This window comes from Chamaea fasciata, unplaced genomic scaffold (assembly GCF_029207755.1).
Source record: "Chamaea fasciata isolate MVZ Bird 193981 ecotype frontalis unplaced genomic scaffold, bChaFas1.0.hap1 SCAF_28, whole genome shotgun sequence".
Taxonomy (NCBI): Eukaryota; Metazoa; Chordata; class Aves; order Passeriformes; family Sylviidae; genus Chamaea; species Chamaea fasciata.
Window position 1 is genome coordinate 3,450,233 of NW_027094113.1, and position 21,009 is coordinate 3,471,241.

General features: G+C 59.5%; 1 protein-coding gene across 1 annotated transcript in view; it reads left to right on the forward strand.

Moving 5' to 3' along the window:
- The first annotated feature begins 643 nt into the window (after window positions 1–643).
- The window catches only part of EFNA2 (ephrin A2), a 40,674-nt gene continuing 20,308 nt past the window's right edge, over window positions 644–21,009 (forward strand). Inside the window, exon 1 of the mRNA XM_066205883.1 lies at window positions 644–813. Within this exon, the coding sequence (XP_066061980.1) occupies window positions 692–813 (122 nt within the window). The 5' untranslated portion in view covers window positions 644–691. The remainder of the gene's footprint in view (window positions 814–21,009) is intronic.

Sequence of the window (21,009 nt, forward strand, 5' to 3'; positions counted from 1 at the left end):
CGCGGGGGCGCGCGGGAGCCCCGCCCTGGGAGCGCGCCGGGCGCGCGCGCGGCCGCCGGTGGCAACAATGTGTCAGAGGCGGGGGCGGGGCCGGCGCGCGGCGGGGGCGGGGCCCGGGGGCGGGGCGGGGCCCGGGGGCGGGGCCGGCGCGGGGGCGGTCGCGGGCGGGGGGCGCGGGCGGTGGGCGCAGCATGGCGCGGCGGCACTGAGCGAGCGGCGGCCTCCCGGCCCGGCCTTTGTCTCTCCGGTGTCCCCGGGGCGGAGCAGCCCGCGGCGGGGCCCGGGGCTGAGCCCGCAGGTGCGGCGGCAGCACCGGGGGCTCGGCACCGGGCGGCGGCGGCGGCGCCGCGGGGCTCGGAGGAACTTGGCCGAAGTTGGGTGCGGGGGGGGGGGGCCGGGCGCGGGAGGTGGTGGTGGGGGGGAAGGTTCCCGGTACCGGGGCGATCCCGGGGTTGCCGCGGGAACCGGGCCGGTCCCCGCCGCCCGAGCGCGGGATGCGGCTGCCCCGGCGCCGCCGCACCGCGGCCGCCCCCGAGTCCCCCCGCTGACGGCGCCCGGGGCCGCGGGCGATGGTGAGGGCTGGGCGCCCGCCCGCCGCCGCCGCCCGCCCCCCGCCCGCCGCCCCCGGCCGGCCCCAGGGCCCCGCCGCCCCGTGAAGCGGCCGGAGCCGCGCCCGCCGCCCGCCGGGACGATGGTGCGCTGCGGGGCGGCCGCGCTGCTCGCCGCGCTCCTCGGCGTCTGCGTCTGGACCGACGAGACTGGGAAAGTTATCTCGGACCGGTTCGCCGTCTACTGGAACCGGAGCAATCCCAGGTGAGGCGGGGGGCGGCGGGGGCGGCCTCGGCGCCCGACTTCCACTCGGTGTTTTTCCCCCGCACGCACACACCCGCTGAGCGCCCGCTGCCGCCCGGTGACAGCGGCCGCCGCCGCCCGTGGCGGGTCGGGTTCCCCTCGAGCCCTCGGTAGGCTCCGGTGAACGGGCTGGGCGGCCCCGAGGAGGGGGGGTGGTCCCCGGGGCTCCCTCCCCCGAAAGTTCCCGCGGGGCCCCGGGCGGGCCGTCCCCGGGGGCTGCGGCAGCGCCGGGAGCATCGCCGGGCGCGGGGCGCGTTCCCGGGGGCGGCGGGGGCTGCGCTTCGGCCCCCCCGGCCCCTCCGCGCCCAACTTCGGGGAAGTTCAAGTTCCTCCCCCCGTCTCCCCCCGGTCCCTCTCCCGGGATGAACGTTCTGCGAAAAAAAACCCCCGAAATCCGCCCAAAGAGGCGGGTGCGGCTGCGGGGGGGGTCGGAAAGAACGATTTCGGGGGGAAAATGGTAAAAAGGGCCTGAGGGGGGCATGGGGCGTGCGGAGCTGGGGATGGCCGGCCCTGCTGCTCCCGGGTTATTCCCATCCTGGAAGCGCAATCCCCACAGTTGGCTTCGTTCCCTGACTCCAGTTGAAATTTCGATTTTTTCTGTGTGTTTTTTTCCCCACCAAGTGTTTTTTTTTTTTTTATTTTGGGGGCAAGAGTTTCGTTTCTGTCATATTTCTTTGTTCATGATTTTGAGGAACCGAAAACTGTTGTTGAGTTGGAAGCGGCAGGAATTCTGCTCTGGGAATGCTCAGGTGGTTGAGACCCTCGGGACCCCCCACCCTCCCTGCTGGGGACACTCTTTGGGGTCTGAACGGGCCCGTTTGTGGGGATTCCTGTAAAAGACAAAAACCAGCCATCAAACCCCCATTTCCTCCAAAATTCCTCAAAGTTCTCCCAAGCCTGGCAGTGTCTGAGCGGTGAGGGATGAGCTCGGTGGGTGCAGCCCCTGTGGCCCCCGGCTTTGGGCTGTCCCGTTTTCTGGGTCAAACGGGAGGTTCTTTGTCCCCCTCGGTCCCTGTGTGACGAGTGGCCTCGTGGGGCACGGCGTGGCCTGGTCCTCGTCCCCAGGGCTGCCAGTGACGTGAGGCCAGCTCCGGGTCACTCATCCCCTGCTGCCATCCATGAGGGGACCCTCAGTGCCACCTTCTCTCCCTCGATGACACCGGCGCAGTTGGGTAAAGTTCCTGGCGGTGTTTCGGCGCTGGGACGTGCTCGGGGCCGAGGACTCTCAGCAGCACCCGGTGTCCATCCGACCTCCACACGTCCCTTTGGGGGGACCCACCCACGCCCCTCTTGCTGCCCCAAAATTGGGGCGAGCCCGTCCCTTTGTGCCTTGGTGGCGGTGCCTTGGCGGTGGTGCCTGTGCCGCGGGCCGCCCGCGGTGCATATGGATTTTATTATCTCCCTCACATTTTTGTGGGGGATTGTAAGAGCCAGGGAATTATATATTTCTTTTTTTTTTCTGTTTTTTTTTTTTTTTTTCTTTTTTGCCCATTGCGAAGTTTTTGGTTTTGGCTCCTGGTGCTCGCCCCCCCAAGCTCCCACACTTTGGGCTCTTTTCTTTTGTTCTCCCAAATGCCAAACATGTGTGAGGGCCCCCCCCCGGTCCAACTCCGGCATCCCGGAGATGAGAGTGGTTGGGGCGGTGGCTGGGATTTGGCACCCAAGGGTTCCGATGGCTGAGATCTGGCGCCCAAATGTTCTGACATTTGGGATTTGGCGCCCAAGGGTTCCTGGGGATGGGATTTGGCACCCAAGGGTTCCTACGGTGGTGCCAACAGCCCAAAGTAGCCCCTTGGCTGTTGGGAACGGGCGTCCCGGGACCCAGCACCAGTGATGGCGTCGGCTCCATCCCCTTCACCCCCTCGTAGAAGCCGCCGACAATTCCTCCTCGAAAAATCCACGGCGGATCATTATTCCGTATATATTTTTATATTTATACATTTCTAAATCTGCTGTTGGCAGGGAAAATATTTTCGAGGAGGGACGGGGGGGAAATAAAATGGAGCGGAGGGAAGAGCGAGGGGCTGGGAGGGAAGAGCAGACAATGGCTGGTGGGTTCAGCAGGCACGTCCGCAGCGCCTGGCTCCGGGATGTGACCCAAATTTCCCCAATGTGGGAGCGCCCCGTGTCGCCAGCGCTCCCCGCCTGCGCCTTCGGCTCTCGGAATTCGAAGCAATTTATTAGGGGTTGCAAAGATTGAAATTGCCATTGAGTTTCCTGCTTATTCCCTTTTTGAACCCAGCGGTGGGTTTATTTTTTCTCTAGAGTTACTACAAGACCGTCTCATTCTTAAAAATGAAGGAAAAACGTATTTATGTGTTTTCTGATCTCTCGTTTTCATTCCTTCCCCCCCCACAGCCAACACCTCATTTAGTAAGGGGAAAATAAAAAGGGGGTTAAAAAAAAAAAAGAGGAAAAGAGCCAAGGTTAAAATGTTTGAACCCACAGACCTTCTCTGCCGCTAAATATTTTTCCTCAGGTTTATACAGCAATCTATATTTTATAAAAGACAGGAATAAATCTCATGGTCGATATGATTTGCCCAGATTAGAATAATTCTATATTTCATAATTGGGGCTAAATTAAAAATAAGTGGTACCTCGGGATGCTGCAATTTCCCTGTTCTGGGGAGAGATTTAACCACTCGCTGTGGATTTGCAAGGTTTATTTTTATTTTTAAATGGTTTTGTGAGGATGCGCTGGGAAAACGTTTGGCTGGATGGAACTCCTGGGTTATCCAGGAAAAAAAAACGAAGGATGATGAAGGCAGAATTATATAATAATGGGCAGTTTTGGTACCGTGTGGAAGTGTGGATTTTTGCTCCGTGGCACGTACAGGCGCTGCCGATGGTCGCTCTCCGGGTGTGGATCCGTTGGCCGCGGCCAGGCCGGTCGCGGGTGGATCCATTGGTCGTGTCCAGGGTGATGTGCCCATGGATGGGACCCTGGGGCTCCTCCCTGGGCTGGCACTGCAGGCAAGGGTCCGGCACAACACCCAGGGCTCTTCCCGCCGCCGCTCCGTGTTTTCCGGCTGGTGGTGCGGGAGCCGCTCGCCCGTAGGATTCCAGGGTGGATTTGCCTTGGGAGCCAACCCAGGTCGATTCGGGTGTGCTGGAGTGTCCAGCATCACCAGCAGGTTGGGGTGTCCAGTTTTGGCCCCCATTGCCCCCCACACCGCGGCGGGTTTAGGGTGGATGTCTCGGCGCGCGGCACCGTGTGGCAAAAAATCAGGGATCTGGTAAAACCTCCGTGCTGTGGGGGAAAGGGTCTGTGGGAAGCAGTGACCTGTCCTCAAAAGGTCCCCCAGTCCTGTGATCCTGACCCATGACCTCGTGGCCGTGCTGGAAACCCCGGGGAGGCCAAGGAAGGACGGAGGGTTTGGGATTTGTTGCTGTCTCCCGCTCTGCCGACAGCCGGGTGACGGTCAGGGAATCGTCATTCCCGAGTGCTGGTCGGTGTTCCTGCAGCAATCCCGCGGTCACTGCTGTGTGCCTGGATCCACGATGGGAATGTGCAAAGTGCCGGGGGTTTTCCTTCCTCCGTTTCACGGCACAGATCCCTGGGACCGGGCGGGATCGTGCCCGTGGCCTGGTTTAACGCCGAGGTCACGGCGCTGCCTCCGAACGGTTCTTTTGCTGATTTCTGTATTATTTTTCGGTGTGGTTTGTGAGCACAGCTGGGATTTCTGTTCTGCTCCTCTGCACTCCCCAATCCTGCGATCGGGAACCGGAGAAATGGTTTCTGGCAGGGGGATTTACAGAGCCAGGTGATGCTCAGGGCTGGCGGTGATGGCAGAGCAAGACTTTGGGGGGTCCTTTGGGGGGAAAAGTGCCTCTGCCACAGGGGTGGTGAGGTTGGGGTGAATGGGCCACGTGTTGGAGGGAATTTAGATCATGTTCCCAATCTTACTGGATTTTGTGCCCCTTTTTCCTGCATTCCCATCTCCTGGAGCTGCAGCCCCGGTGCCTGCAGAGTCGCTGGTGCTTTGTCCGAGAGCCTGAAGCGTGGTGGCCGTGGCCAGGAGAGCCGTGACCGTGACCCACTGACCACCCAAGCCAGGGCCAACTTGCCCACCTGTGTGTCACGAGGGGCTGTGGCCAGGCCGCTGGTGGCTGTGTGTGCCCCCTCTCCATCAAGGAAGCAAAGACAGTGTCACATCTGTTTTTTCCAGGGGAATTTGGTGCTGCAGAGGGGTGGCCGAGCGAGAGGGCTCAGCTTGGAGGATCCCACCCATGTCTCCGTGTTGGAGTGGGGCTGGATCCCAAAATCTCCGTGTCCTTGCTCTGGCTGGGACTTTTGGGATCACCCCCATTGCTGCGTGTCCCCAGTTCTCTGTGTCCCCCCTCCCTGCTCCCAGGGGCGTTATACTGGGGCCCACATCAACCTTTGAAAGAAACCTGCCCTGTTCCTCCCTTGGAGTGATTTCAATGTGAATTTTAACCCTGGCACTCGGGTTGTTCCTGTGTCACCATCAGGCTGAGTCCCCTCTCGGAGTGCCAGAGCAGTGTTGGGTGTTTGGGTGTGCCAGCGCTCGGCCTCGTCCTGTGCAATTCCTGCTCTTTTAGTTTTCCTCCTTCTGTTCTCCCTTTGTGCCGAGATCACTCCCAGCCCTTCCCACCCCTCTTTTCCAGCCCGTTAAGCCGTGTTAGCAATTCCTCACCAGCCCAGGGCTGCGGCGAGTGGTTAATGGAGAGCAGACACCACCGGGCCGGCGTCGCTGACAGGATTCTCTCTCCGTGCCCGTCTCCGTCTCCGCCTGTCCCTTTCCAGGGACCGCAATTACATTCCCTGCTGGTTGCACATTTGGTATCCAAATGCCGGCCATGCGCCGCATCCTAATGCGAGGATGGGCTGGGGGCATGCGGAGCTGCCGGAGGGTCAGACGGTCCCCAGGACCCCCCCTGGATCCCGGGGTGTCCTGCTGGGGGGGGGACACGCAGAGGGTGAGCAGTGGGAACAGTCCAGGGGGTGAGAGGTGCCCTCAGATACCTCGGAAAGCTTTGAAAGTGCTGCTGTATAAAGAATGGCGCATGTATTTATAGACATATCGATTTATATATATTTACGTACAAATATATTTATGTATATTATAAAATTACATGTTTATTTACATACGTGGGTGTTTATTCATACCCCCCCCCACACACAAATACGCTTTGCACACACAAATAATCCAGTGCCAAACCCCCCCCCGTCCAGCAATGCTGTGCCACCCCTGTGTGACATTTCCCTGGAATTCCTACCTGGGGGCTCCAGGATGCACCTGGCTGCGGGTTTACCTGGCTCCAGGCACGGGGCTGTCTGTCTGGCCGGCTCTGTCCGTCCCGGTGCCACATCAGGAGCTGGCTGGAGCCGTACCTGCCTGTGCCTGACAAGGTTCAGCTGCTGGGTTGGCTGGAAAATTGCAGCAATTGTTCCTTAAATAGCTCCTCGTTCCTGATGGTGACAATTTCGGTTCTTTTGTGTTAGATATTAATCATGATTTCTGAGGCTCCCTTTTGATCCGAGCTGGTTTTCCCCACTCGGGGCAGAGATGCTGCCCCGCTTCGTTGGATTTAATGGGATTTATGGAAGGTGAGCAGCTCGGAGCGCTGTTACCCGCAGCCCCTATGAGGTGTTTAAATTCTTTTTCCCCCTTTGCCATGACCCAACGCTCATCCTGATGCCTGGCCACTTCCCTCTGCTTGGAGATCCATCCCAAAACCAGGATCAGGCCCTGCTGGGCCTCTGCAAGTGCAGGGGGAAGCACCGTGCTCCAAGGGTCCAGGCTGGACCATTAAGAATCAATGATCTTGGACCTCTTTCCCAACCCAAGTGATTCCATGATTTTCCAGAGCTGAAGAAGCACTGGGGCGAGCCAGTGGCCCCTTTGGATGAACTCCAGAGGCATTTTTGAAGCCCCCCCCACTAAGCCAGGGCTGCGTTTAGGGGTGTCTGTGGGTCCAGACTCTTTGCCACCGGCCCATCCCTTCTGGATTTGGGCACCCCGTGGCTGTTCCCACCGGCTGGCCAGGAGCTGTGTCGGGGAAACGGCGCCCATGGGGCTGTTTGGGTGTGGGATGCACCAGGGCTGCTTTGATCCCGGCAGGAAAAGCGGGAAGGGACGAGGCTGAGAGCAGGGCAGTGAGATGGAGCCCGTCGGGCAGCTCTGGGCTGTGTCCCTGCTCTGTCCTGGCTTGTTCCCGGGTGGTCACAGTGTTGTTATTTATTTATTTCTCCTCCCTCGATCCCCCCTTGGCTTGTTGCTGCCGCTGTGCCTGGGCTGCTAAAGAGCTTCCCATTGTTCCGGAGCTAATTACCTCCTAATGAGGCTCCCGGCTCAAAAGCCGAGTGGAGCGGGGGCTGCGGGGGGATGTGAGGGGGCTGTGCTGGGAGAGGGTGAGGGCAGGGCTGGGGTCACCACCGGGGTCACCATCGGGGTCACCCGGTGGCTTCAGCTGTGCTGCCCGACGGTGTGAATTGGGGCTGCTGGTGGGGACATGCACGGCCGTGGAGCTGCCAGCCCGGAGCTTCATCCTAAAGTGGTTTTGCCAAAATTTTCTTGTTGAGCCCCAAACCCGTGGAGAAATCAAAGCCCTGTGGGTTTTGGCCAGGCGGGGCTGTGCTGGTGTTCGGGAGCATTCCTGGCGTTTCCCTTGGTGTGGCACCTCCCTGCCAGCCCCGTCTGGGACAGGTGTCACCTTTAGGGCACATCCTTCATTTTGGATGGGATGTTCAATCCAGGGGTCCTCAAAGCTTATCCCATCCATGTGCTGGACAAATCCTGCTCCACTCCTCCACTTCCCTCTTGACCTTATCCCGTCCTGACCTTGTCCCATCCCTCGGCAAGAGACTGGGATGAACCCTGATCCTGATGGGATTTGCCACTTTGGCTGGAGAGCGCCGGGCAGTGTCCAGGAGCGTCCTTGTCCCCGCTGGGATGTGGAGCAGAACTTTGGGCTCCGCATGCTGGATCCTGCTCTGCCCCTGGAATATCCCCCGTGTCCCTCGGGGTTGTGGCGGCTCCCGTGGCTCCTCCATGTGCCGCAGATGTGATGGGGAAAAAGAGGATCCTTCTCCAAAGGGATTGGTAAGGCCCCCACCTCCACCCCGCTCCGATTGAAGCCGGGCTTTGTGCCCCCGCACGGGGTAGGGGGTCCTGAACTTCAGAGGGGGATGAGGCGCTCAACGCAACAACAGTGGGGGAAAATATTCCAAGGGAGGAAAATTTGCTCCCTGGAATAATAATGAAGGTAGAGGAATGAGTTCCCCTTCCCTGTGCCCTTGAAGAGGGGTGCCCAAGGCAGTGAGGGGTCCAGAGTGAGCCTTTCCAAGGGGATGGAGGTGCTGGCAGTTTGGGGATCACCCCATCCGGCTCAGCTTGCCCGTGGATCCATCTCCATCTGCGGCACAAAGCCCGGGATCGATGGCGCTCGGCTCTCGTGAAGCCAATCAGCGCCGGGGCAGCGAGATCCGTGCTCCCATTCCGAGCCCCGCTCGGATCCGTTCGACATTTTCCTTTGGGTCAGTAATGAAGGGAGAGGGATGCAGAAACAGGGATTTAGACTATCTTTTTTTTTTTTAAATTCCTCCCCTTTTAAATTTTTCCCCTCTTCCCATGTCTGCTTCCCAAGGCCCAGCGGAGCAGCGAGTGATGCCGCTGCTGGGAGAGGAACGGCCACGGAGCTGAGCCATGTCCTGGTGGGGCTGTGCCATGCTTGGGATCCCGTGGGATACACCTGTGCCGTGGTGGGATCCTTTGGGATACACCTGTGCCGTGGTGGGATCCCATGGGGTAAACTCATGACACGGTGGGATCCTGTGGGATACATCCCTACGCTCCCTCAGCACATCACCTCTTCCTGACCTCCCAGTTTTCCGCTTTCCTTGGTGTTTGTCCAGCTGCTCCAGCCTTGTTTTGTGGGATTTTCCCGTTTTCCCTGCAGTGACCTCCAGGCACACGCGTGTGTGCGTGCAAACGCCGGAGCTGCCTGTGCCAGGTCGGTCCCACTAAACACCACCCCAATGCTGGACTTGGAGCTGCCGCTCCCTGTGGATGCCGGTACCGGTATTCCCAGCACCGGTATTCCCAGCACCTCTATTCCCACCACTGATATTCCCACCGCGCTGCCGAAGCATTCCCAGGATGCGCAGAGTTTTACCCCATCGCTCAATACCTTTTTTTTTGTTCGACTCCAGGAGTGGACTTTTTGTTTCAGCTCCTTCCCCACCAGCCCCGAAATCCCTCAGGAATCCAACTCTGGATTTTGGATCTTTTGTGCCAAACCCAAACCTCTCTCGGCTTCGGTTCCCAGCGCCGCCGACTTTGGGGAAAAAGGGGAATAAATGGGAATGGGGATTTTTAATAACTGGGCATGGGGAAGCCCCATTCCATCCCCAGCTTCCTCCTCCCGCCACATCCCAATCTCCTCCTCCATCTATTTCTTTGGCGTTCGGCCGAATTTCCCTGGAAATATTTTGCTGTTTCCCCCAGTGCAACCAAGTTTTGTCAGATTTTTCTTTTTCCCCCTGCAGAAGAGGAGGAATTATCCGTCTCGGTTTATTTTTCCTTGAACATTACACGGGAGCAAAACTCACCCATGTGCTGGGGAAGAGATAAAGTGTTTAGACAGCAAATACAAATATTCCAGAGCACTCAGCCCAGCTATAGCTATTCCTGCCAGGATTCTGGATTCCGTGCCGTGTCTTCCAGGGGGGTTTTATTTAGACTGTCTTTTTTTTTTTTTTTTTATTTATCAAATACCCTATTTATATTTGCAGTAAAATAAAATCAGCCTGACCCTGCAGAGAACTCGAAAAATCCCAATTCTTTCCTTTTCCAATCCTGTTTCCACTGAGGAAAAAAAGCCCCTGGACCTCGTGCCCTGCACAAAATCCAACCGCGACGGGATTATTTTGGCGGCTGAGCTTCTCCGCAGGCGCTGGGACGGCGCTGGCTCCGTGTGTCCCCCCCCCAAAATCGGGATGCAGGGAAGCTCCTGCAGAAGTGGGGATGGAGCTGGGAGCCCCAGGGTCTTCCCATGGGATTTTGGGGGCACAGGCTCCCCCGTGCCGCAGGTTCCGACTGCGCATGGAGCACTCACAAAGGGGTTTATTATTTTCGATTTTATTTTACTGTTCGATGATGGATGCGCTTCCGCTGCTCCTCGGGAGCATCCCGATCTCCCGTCAATGTCCCAGCCCTGCTGGGGACCCCCGTGGGTGTCAGTGTCACCCCGGTGCCGGGCGCTGGTGCCGTCAGGAGCTGAGGAAGCTCTTTCCCAGCCAGCTCGATAATCCCAATTATTATCTGGATTCTTGATCAGGGTTGCTTATTAAACTTGGCACCGCTGGCTTTGCCGTTCCGGCCGCCTGCCTCGGCAGAGGGATTTATCTCCTGCCGACGCGGGAAGGAAATTGAGTGGAAAAACGTGGGGCAGAGCCCCCCGGGACGCCGGGGGGGGGGGCTGGGGGTACCCGGCTTCCGAAGGGTCGGGAGATGCTGGCACGGCTCCGGCGGTGCCGGATCACGGAGCGGCGCCGGGTTGGGCTGGTGGAGCTGCCTGGGCCGTGTCCGTGTGTCCGTTTCTGTCCCTCCATCCCCACCCTGTGCTGGCAGAGCCGCTCTGTTCTGGGATGGGCGTTTTTATTCCAAGGTTATTTTGGAATGATCGGTGCTTTTAAACGGTACAACAGCCGTTATTTTTCCCTTTTCCCTGAAATCTAAAGGACCTTTTGTCAGCCCCTCTCCGCCTTCACCTCAGGAATATCAGCTTCTTCCAAATCCAGGCCTTTCCGCTGGAATTCCCAGCTTCCCATCCCACAAACCTTCCTGGTTTGCTCACTGACCTCTTCTTCTCACATAGTGCAACAAATTGTGTTTTATTTTTACCTGACACTGCGCTGGAGCTGCCCGAGCCAGGGCCAATGTGCCGACCCTTCCAAAGGGGCTTTTCCCAAATTTCTCCCAGTTCTCAACACTGACCGAGCAGGGCATCTAGGGGAATGGGGTGGGAGATGGGAGAGATGCTACTGGGAAAAGATGCTCTCCCAGAGGATTCCCCTCCCTCCTGGTGTTTGGATGCTTCAATTTTCCTGTTGCTCTGCTCCGCTTTTTCCTGCCTTTCCACCATTTTTCTGCATTTTAAAAAACCTGTACAAACCCTCTAACTGGAATTCCCTGTCTTTGTGTCTGGCTGCTCTCTCATTCCTGGATGAGCTCCTGGGATCCCCATTTTAGGTTGGGGGTTCTCCCCCGTCCGCTTCCCATCTGCTGCTGGGGGATTTGGATAGGGACTGGGTCGGCTCCAAAATCCTTTATTTGGGAAATTACTGTTATCCTGAATCCTGCAAGGTTCTTCCCTCGGGAGCAGCCTCGTCCTCCAGGGCTCGGTGTCCATCTCGGGAACGCTCCAGGCTCTCTCCTTGGCTTTTTCAAGATCCTTCATGCCGGGTGGTTGGGAGAGCCTGCTGCCCTCTGGCTCTGGCTGAGGGACTCAGGATGGAGCCGTGGCCCTGCTGTGCCGTGCCTGTCCCATTGTTGTAGAACCGCCGTCGGATCCGGCACTGGCACGCGGGAATTCCGGCACCCGCCCTGGCTGTAAATGCTGGTCAAAATGGTGCTCCTGTGTGGTTTCCAACAGAGAATCCAAGCCTGTCTGGAATAGAAATGGCTTCTGGCTCCAGGCTCCGTCCGTGTCTCCGTTGGATCACTGCGGGGTCGCGGGGATTGGTTTGGCCGGAGCCGCGCGGGTGCCGAGTTGTGTGGAACACGGGGATCATGTGCCCCGCCACAGCCCTGGCATTGCTCTTGACCCTTTGAGGTGGGATTTAAGGCTAAACTGGCAGAGCTGGAAGCAGGTTTGGGAACAGGATCTGTGCTCTGGAGGCAGCATCCAGCCCTACCAGTGCCAGCCTTCCTTCATTGCCACGAGTGACCTTCAGTTCGGACCAGCTCCTGGCTTTCCCTGCCTGCTCTTCCTGGCATTCCCAGCTTTCCCCTCTCCATGATGTTTCCCGGGGTCAGTAGACCTCAGTTCCAGCCACCCAACCACTGCCTCTCCCGGCTCATCCCGCCGCTAGCTGCAGTTTTCCATTGTTCCTTGGCTCTTCCCGATGCCGGGATGCGGAGCGTCAGCAGTGGGGAAATGTCCAGAGCCCAGTCTCACAGCTGAGATCTGGACCCCAGGAAAAACTGGACTCCATTTCAAAGCTGATTAATGATAATCATCAATCATAATGTTGTCTTGTATGATAGAAAGCTTTGGATCGAGAGCAGGGACTCTCATCCTGCAAGCTGGGGGTGATCCTGAATCCAGCTTCCAGCTCGTTACCCGGAGACAAATGGCTTCTCCCTCCCCCAGCCTCAGTTTCTCCATGGGTAAGGTGAGGATCGCTGCCAGGGGCTAAATTAGGGAATTAATGTTGGTGGAGTGATTGAGAGATGGAGAAGGACATGGCTCTACAACACCATGTCCTGCTGCACAGCGCGTCCGCCCGCTCCGGGGCCGGATGCGGGAATTTCAGCTGGGAGCAGGGATTGGGGTGTCTGCAGTGAAGTCCCTTGTTCGTGTCCACAGAGCCCAGGGCTCCATGAGGAGGGACTGGAGCCCCCCAGCTCCTTCCACACTGGTTTGGGATCTGTGTGGGGGCACAGTGGCTCAGATCCATGGCTGATTCCGGCATGCATCCCACATCCAGGTGGTTTGGCAGTGCTGGAGCCAAATTCCGGCCTCTTCCTGGCGTGTCCCTCGCTGCCCCAAAATCCCGGTGTCACCGAGACCCCATTCCCATTGGAGGGGAATCCAGCTGGATGGATTTTTGTGACTTTTTTTATATTTTTCCTTAAACGTGGTAATATTTATTCCACCTTATAAATCACTTCCTTGCTCCGGGTGGAGGGAGGATTTATGGGCGCAGGTGGGAGGAACGCGGCTCCCGGGACCGACCTGCTGGAATGGTTTTGTGGTGATGGTCACAGCAGCAATTCCGGCCAGGGGAGAGGGCTCCAGCTGGGGATCCTGCCTGGGCATGTGATGGGAGAAGGGATGGACCCATCTGGGATGGCCCCATCTGGGATGGCCTGAGGTTGGCACGTCTCTGGTGCCGCTCGGGATTTTCTCCGTGCTGGAAAGTGGCACCAACAGGTTGGACCTCAAACCATTATCTGCTGGGGGACAGCCGAAAAAAGGGGTTCCAAAGCCTTGTCCAAGTCCTCCAAAGGCTTGTTTAAATCTTAAGAAGGGCTTGCTCTCCCACTGCAGCCCTCAGTGTCACGCTGGGGCCATGGGAATGTCACTGGGGGCGTGGGAATGTCGATAGGAGGGTGCTGATGATGGTGACCCCAGGGCAAGGGGCCCGGGGGGGTGTCGGGGGGACATGGTGAGGGTGGGGATGCTCAGCCCTGGGGGGACCCAGCCGGGGCTCTCCCTGCTCCCTGGGGCCAGGCTGGCTCCGGGGGGGATTTTCCCTGCGCCAGCGCTGCCCGCAGCAGCACAAACGAACCAAGTAATTGGCAACATGGAAATATTTTGTGCTCATTAAGCAGTGGGAAGCGGAGGGTGAGGAAGCGGCGGGTGAGGGATCCGGGTTCTCCGGCGGGGTTCTCCGGTGCTGTCCTTCAGGGTTGTGTTCTCCAGTGGCATTCCCTGTGACCCAGGGCAGGGAGCACGGAGTGGGAGCACTCTGGGATGGGGGGCTGGCGGTGGGAAGGAGGTGAAGGAGCAGATCCCGACATTCCCCAGCTGCAGCTCCTTGTGCTGGGGACAAGGACAAACCAGGGGAGCAGCGGGATCCTGGCTGCTTTATGGGGAAATTTGGGGGACCCCCCTCATTTCTCCCAATTCCCATCAATTTCACGGATTAAGACTTGAAACATCAGCTCTCAGCGGCTGCCTTGGAGCTCCCCAGCCCCAGCTCTGCCGATTCCCAGGAGCGACACCAAGGGGAGCCCCGGGGTGGCTCCACATTCCCTCCGCTCCCAGCAGTGGGGCGATCCCTGAGGATCCTGTCCCTGTTCAGGGGGTCCCACAGGGGTCCCCCCACCACCCTCATCCCTGAGCACGTGCCGGCGGTGCCGGGGCCCCGGCGCTGTCCCTGGCGCGACGCGGGGAGCCCAGCGGTGCTGCAGGCGGGGGAAGCTTTATGGCTGTAGTTAAAGTGACTTTATGATATTGTATCTGAACAATTGCCGGCTATTATCCGGATCGATGCCGCGGGATTGAGACGCCGGTTGATAACCCAGGCAGGGCTCTAATCGCTTTTAAACCGCGCAGGGTCGGTGGGGCTTTCCATGAAACCCCTCGGTGGTTTCTGGTTTAACTCCTTGCCCCTGGGTCTGGTGGGTTTTTCCCCGGGACATCCCGTTGTGGATGCGGGTCCTGGTTTGTCCCCCTCCACCCTGCCCTGGGTGGGGATCAGGATGCTGGGACCTGGCTCGGGGTGCTGGAATCCAGCATTCCTGGGCTCCAGGGTGCACTGCTGGATCCTGCCCTGTTGAGGAGCGAGGGGCAGATTTTGGGATCCTGTTCCCACCTTTGCCTGGCTCGCAGCGACCTTGGGCGAGTCACGTCACCTCCGCACGCTTCGTTTTCTGCAGCTGTGAAACGAGGACAATGATACCTTTCCCACCTCGCAGAGGGGTTGGGAGGCTTAATTAGTTAATGTTCGTAAAGTGCTTTGAGGATTAATTAATATTGTGACTCTAATTTTTTCCGATGGTTGAAACGCCACTTAAATATCTCCGCGCTGGTTCCTTCCTCCCTGACCCTATAAAGCAAATCCACCCAGGAACGTCACTGGTCTCTGCAGGAGCCGTGTGGCTCTGTCCCTGCCATCCCTGCCAGGTGTCACCTCCCCCAGTGCTGAACTGGGAGGCACTGGTGCAGAGGCACTGATACGGGGGGTGTCCCAGATCGTGGGGTACGGCTCTGCATCCCGGCTCCCCAGCATGTCCACCTGGGCCTGATCCTCCTTGGCCAGGCTTTCCCTGCTGGGAGCCATTCCTCTGTTGGGATGAAGCCACCGTCACCTCCCTGTGACACTGCCCATCCCTGCCCAGCCTGCTCAGGCACTTCTGGCAACCTCGACCTGCTCGGAGGCTTCTATGGGAAACTGCCCCCAGCAAATCCTACATCCTGTGTCCGATCCCATCTGGCATTTTGGGGGCTGTGGGGCCTGGCTGGGGGTTGGCCGTTCCCTGGTGGGTTGGGGACACTGTGCTGGGCAATGTACAAAGCTCTGGGCAGCCTTGGTGGCACAATCCCGGCTTTCCCAATGGAAAGAAGCCGTTGGGATCACACCTGGCTGGGACACGGCTGCCAGGCATGGGAGGGCAGTTCCAGTGTCCCCATTCCCATGTGGGGACATTAATGGGGTCGCTGATGGGCAGCTTCGGTTTCCTCCAAGGTGATTTCTCAGCAGAGGCTCTGCTCCCCTGTGCTCTCCTGGTCCATGTGAGCACGGGGGGGACAGGGACAATGGAGGGTCCCTGCAGTGGCAGTGCCATCCCCCAGCCCTTGGGGTGTGAAACCTGGGATTGGCTCCGCTCCGGGGCTGGGAAGGTCCTGGGTCAGCACCAGTGGGAGGTTTCCTGCTGGGAGCAGCCAAGGGGAGAGCTGAGCGTGTGTCCCAGCTCTGGGTGACCCGAGAGATCCCGGCCTCTGGCTCTGGCACAAACCAGGGGTGTTTGGCCCTGTTGTGGGAATTCCGACAGGGGCTGGTGAAGGGAGCAGGCGGGGGGATGGTCCCAGGTGGGATGGGCTGGTGGGACATGATGGTGCCCCGAGACTGGAGAATCAGGGACAGCAGGAGAATTCCCAGTTGTGGAGCACTGGAGGGAACTGGGACCCACCGTGGAGGGTGGAAGAGGAGAAGGGAGGTCTGAAGGGAGCCACAAACCTCTTCCCTGGAGCTGCTGGCTGGAGCTGGAGGAGCGTCTGTGCTGGGAGAGGATGAGCTGGGAGGGTCCAGCCCTGGATGATGGCTCCTGGCCCTGTCCCTGGTCAATGGTTCCTGTCCCTGGTTGTCACCAAGCTGGGTTGGTGGGAGGAGAGGCACCCGCAGGGGTTTGGGACAGGACACACCGACGTCAGCGTCCCCACGCCCGGACCCTGCTCCGTGCCGTTAATGACATCCCGGCAATTAAACTGGAACTAATGCAACGATAAAAATAACCCGCTGTCCTTCCGCAGCGCCGCATCCCACAAGCTCAGAGGTGTTTAAAAACCCATTTAACGCCGGATCCTGGGCGTGGGGTGCCCGGGGTAGCACCGGGATCGGCGTGGCCACAACTGGATTTTCCAGCCCTGACCCGTTCCTGGCCTTCTGCAAGGTGTGGACACCCTCAGTTCCCTCCAGTGCGGAGACTGGTTTACCAACTGCCACGTTTTAAATAATCTAAATTACATGAATATTTTATTTTTCTTCTTTCTAGAGTTGTGGAATTCCCAAGGGTTGGTTTTCAGGCTTTTCTCCGTAATGGAGGAGCAGGAGCGCATTCTTTTAATGGTAATTGAGATTCTTGCATCATCGCAGGACTTGGGAGCTGGATGGGCTTTAAATAACGGGAGAGGGGGGGAATTTGGGTTCTGGCTCCTCAGATGGGTTTTTGAGGTTTTTAGGTGGTTTTCCTCACTCTTGTGACGGGGCCAGAAAGCTGCGTCCCCATCCCACTGCCCTGGGAACCCTCCCCAAAGCAGGAGATGACTTGAGGTGGTGACAGGGACCTGTGGGGGTGGTGTCCTTTGGGAGAGCTCTCAGGAATGGTGCTGGGGGTGACCTGCGTCATGCACCCCATTGCTGGAGCCGCCTGTCAGCCTTTCCCCAACCCACGTGCATCCAGTTATCGGAGCTGGGTCTTCCCATGCTGAGATTTGGGGGGTTTTATGGCTTTGCTGCCTTCTGACTGGCATGGTGAGTGCCCAGTCCAGAGGACACCTGTCCTGGTGGGCACCCATCCCTGTTCTGCTGCAGGGGTGCTCGTGGAGCGTGGCAGGGGTGGCTGTCCCTTCTTTGCCGTGTATGTGAGTGGGGTGGTTTTGGAAGGGAATGACAGGATGAGGATGAGGATGAGGATGAGGATGAGGATGAGGATGAGGATGAGGATGAGCAGGGGGTGGAGTGTGGCTGTGCCAGCCCGGGGGTCCTGTCACTGCGAGTACCCCAACGCCAAGTGCAGGAGCACCACGGCAGAGCTGGCACTGTCACCCCTGTCCCCTCCTGAGCCGCCTGGTCCCTCTGCTGCCTGTCCCATGCTGGGTTGGATCCCGGCCACGTCGGCACCGCTCCGTGCTGGCCAGGGCTGGTCCCCACCAAGGCCTTGTGGGGCGGTGCAAAGGGCTGCCGAGCATTTTCGGGATGGGGGGAAGCGGTTTCCGGCTGCTGGGGGAAACATCTGGATCCAATTCCCGCTCCACGTGTAGCCGGCCGGGCTGGACCCGCTCCTGCTGCACGGCGTGACAGGAGCGGTTTTGCTGCAGAGGGACACGGCGGGTCCCTGTCCTGGGCTTGGGGTGCCAAGGCCCCTTCCCTGTGGGAGCCCCATCACGGCATCCTCATCCCAGCAGGAGCTCCAGCACTGCACCCTGATCCCACTGGGAGCTCCAGCACTGCATCCCCATCCCACTGGGAGCTCCACTACTGCATCCCCATCCCACTGGGAGCTCCTCCACTGCATCCCCATCCCACTGGGAGCTCCTCCACTGCATCCCCATCCCACTGGGAGCCTGGCCACTGCATCCCCATCCCACTGGGAGCCTGGCCACTGCATCCCCGTCCCAGCAGGAGCCCCAGCACTGCACCCTGATCCCACTGGGAGCTCCACCACTGCATTCCCAGCCCAGCAGGAGCCCCACCACTGCATCCCCCCATCCCACCGGCTGCCCCAGCACTGCGCCCCCCTCCCCGTGGGACCCCTGCCATCCTGCCCCGGAGCTCCCCTTGTCCCGTCCCGGGTGCCGGTGCCGTCTCTCGGGGCTGCCGGTGCCCGTCCCCAGCGTGCCGCCGCCCCGGGCGGGGGCGGGGGGAGCCGCTGCCCGCCGTGCCTTTTGTCAGCCTCGGAGAAGTTGACCTTGAAGCGCGCTGGCAGAGCCCTGCAGCTTAATCGTGTTAGAGGTGTCTGACTGCGGCTCGCGCGGCTCTACCTGAGCGGCATCAGCAAGGGGGACGCGGCGGGCTCGCCGCCCCGGCTCAATAATTGATGCGTTTTTCTCAGCTCCCCCTTCCGTGAAAGGAAACCCAAGTGCTGGGTGGATGGTAGGGCTGGGAGGATGGCAGGGATAGGAGGGTGGCAGGGCCGGGAGGGTGGCGGGGCCGGGAGGGTGGCAGGACGAAGAGGATGGCAGTATTGGGATGGAGGATGGAGGATAGAGAATTGGGATAGGAGGATGACAGGAGCAGGGGGATAGCAGTGATGGGAGGATGGCAGGAATGGGAGGATGGCAGGCCTGGGAGGATGGTGGGATAGCAGGGTGGCAGGGCCAGGAGGATGGCAATGCTGGAAGCATGGCAGGGATAGGAGGGTGGCAGGGCCAGGAGGATGGCAGTGGCAGTGACATGGGATGGGAATGGCGAGGGGCTGGGTTCCGTGTGGATGCTCCGGGATGCCATCCTGGGGTCACCCCGCTGCGGATGGGGATGTGCCGAGGCTACTCTGTGGTCACGGGGAGACATATGGAGGTGGGAGCAGCCCCTTGGCTCTGCCCAGCTTCCTCCCCCTGGGAAAACCACAAGCACCACGTGTCCACCCACTTTTTTTGGGAATCTGCAGAAACCCTCAAATCCTGCATTCCCATGGAAGCACCGAGCAACCTCACACTGAGCATCTCCCTTTTCCCTGGATCACCTCCTGCCCCAGAGCCTGGCACAGCCCCTTTTGTGCCCCCACCACAGCCCCCTGGGTCTCCCCTGCTCCCACCTGGAACCCCGTCACCCTCAGTGACCCTGGACCCCATGTTGGGGACACTGGCCCCGGGTGCCCCCCAGCTCAGCCCCTTCCCACCGGGCAGAGTTGTTTTGCCTCCATACAACCCTTCCTCCCTGCCTCCCCCCTTTTTCCCCCCTTTCCCCTCTTAGCCAAGCGCACAGGGAAGGGGAGAGATTTTAACCTTCTGCCTGGAACCAATTAAAAAGGTCTTTCCACAGAGACGAAAGTGCTCGTGCACCTTTGTGTGCTGCGAGCGGGGGGAAGAAAGCAGAGGCGGCCTTTGAAGGGGGGATGAGGTCCCTCCGCTGGGACCCCTCCGGGCTTTCAAAGCCTGCGTTATTTCTTTATTTTTAAATAGCCAAATTAAAGTGCCTCCCGCTTCCTCCCCTCCCCGTTTGCGCGGCAGCACGTGGCCCCCGCCAGCTGCGAGGGGGGATGCGGGCACGGCCGGTCCCATTCAGGGCATTCTGGGCACAAGGAGGGGTCAGGGCATGGCCCAAAACCCAGCTGGGACCCCTCTGGGATGGGGCAGAGCGTCCTTCCTTCGTGCTGGGATTGCAGAGGCGCTGGCAGGGTGGTGTTGAGGGGGTTCTGGCTGAGCCGGGGGGGTGGCACACTGGATCCCCGGGCAGGGCAGCCCCCCTTGCTCTCCTCAGGGCAGCCCCCCACTCACCCAGGGCAGACCCCCACTCACTCCAGCACAGCCCCTGCTCACCCCAGTGCAGCCCCCCGGCCAGGGCAGCCCCCCCTCACCCATCCCAGCCGCCCCCCTCGACCCCCCACCCGCAACCCCTTGAACTCAACCAGCCGAACGCATGAGTGGGTTTCTTCAAAGGGCCCCCCCCGAGCCCTGTGCCCCCCGCCCCGCCGCCCCCTGCCCAGCCCCGTAAGCCCCCGCTGAAAGGGCCGCAGAACAAAGCACAGGAAGGGATTCCGGTGGTTTCCGCACGGACCTCAATGTGGAGTCGCTCAATGGAAGAGGAGCCACGACGCGCCGGCGCTTTTCATCCCCGCGTCCCGCTCCGGCCGCGGGGGCCGCGAACCGAGCTCTGCCTCCCCGCGCCCCCGGCTCCTTTCTCCTTTATTTTATTATTTTAATTTTTTTTTTTTTTTTAATATATAGTAGTCTCAGATTTATTTTTCCACAGTGTAATTCTGAAAGACAGCGGGGATGAATTATTCATTCCCCTTCTCCGCCTTTGCATACAATCCCTGCCGGGGAGGGGGCCGTGGCGAATGCGTTTGTGTGCAGAGCTGGGCCAAGGGGAATGGAAATCGATGGTTAAGGTTTAGGTGGGGGCACTGGGTGATTTTTGGGGCTGGAGCACGTGGGATAAGGCCAGGAAGTTTCTAGTAGGGAATTGTTTTTTTTTTTTCCCCCAAAACTGCCATGGAATGGAGGGTCCCGGGGTGTGGAGGCTGGCGGGTGACCCCAGTCTCTGGGTGTTGGGTCTGGGTCTTATGTGCGTCTGGAGGGCTCCAGGGTGGGTACCGTGGTCCTGGCTTCACTCCTCACCCACTCATGATTATGGGTGAAAAGAGAGGGAAAAGTAAAAAAATACCCTTTTTTCCTAAATTTCTCCTAAATTAAATGCTCCTTTAGCTCGACCTGGGATGTGAAGCCAGGCTGAGGAGGAGGTGGGGTCCTTCAAACAGCAGCATGCCTTTGGAGACCTGTGGCTGGTGCTGCCTTCATCCCTGTCCTGCCACCCTCTTCACCCCTGTCTTGCACCCCATCATTCCAGAAGAATGTTCCTCCTTGTGTCCCCCCAGAACCCCCCACTCCGTGCCCTTCCCTGGGGACACACGGGCAGCTGGTGCCACCACTGACCCCTGGCATGGCCATGCCCGGACCTTGGAGTTGGCTGCCAAAACCTGACGGGAAAAAGGAGGTGAAGCGAGGGGAGGGGGGCTGAGGGGGTGAATCTGTGCGAGGGGAGGCAGCACCCCGGGCAGGGCTTTAATCTGATTAGTCTTGGAGTGAATGGGCGAAGTGAAAAGGCTTAAACCCCAGTGAAAGGAGAGGGGAGGAGGGGGGCACTGAGAAGTGAAGACCCCGGCCGGTTGCGCCAAATTAGGTCAGATTTGACCGGTGGGACACAAGGGGGAGGAATAAGGGGGGAAGAGTCGGGTGAGGAAATCAGTGGCGATCTGCTGGCGCTGTGACCTCACCGGGACCGCGGGGCTTTGTTTGCTCCCTCCCTTCCCGGGGGACCGGGACCCTCCAGCCTGGCCCTGCGGTGGAGGTGCCGGGG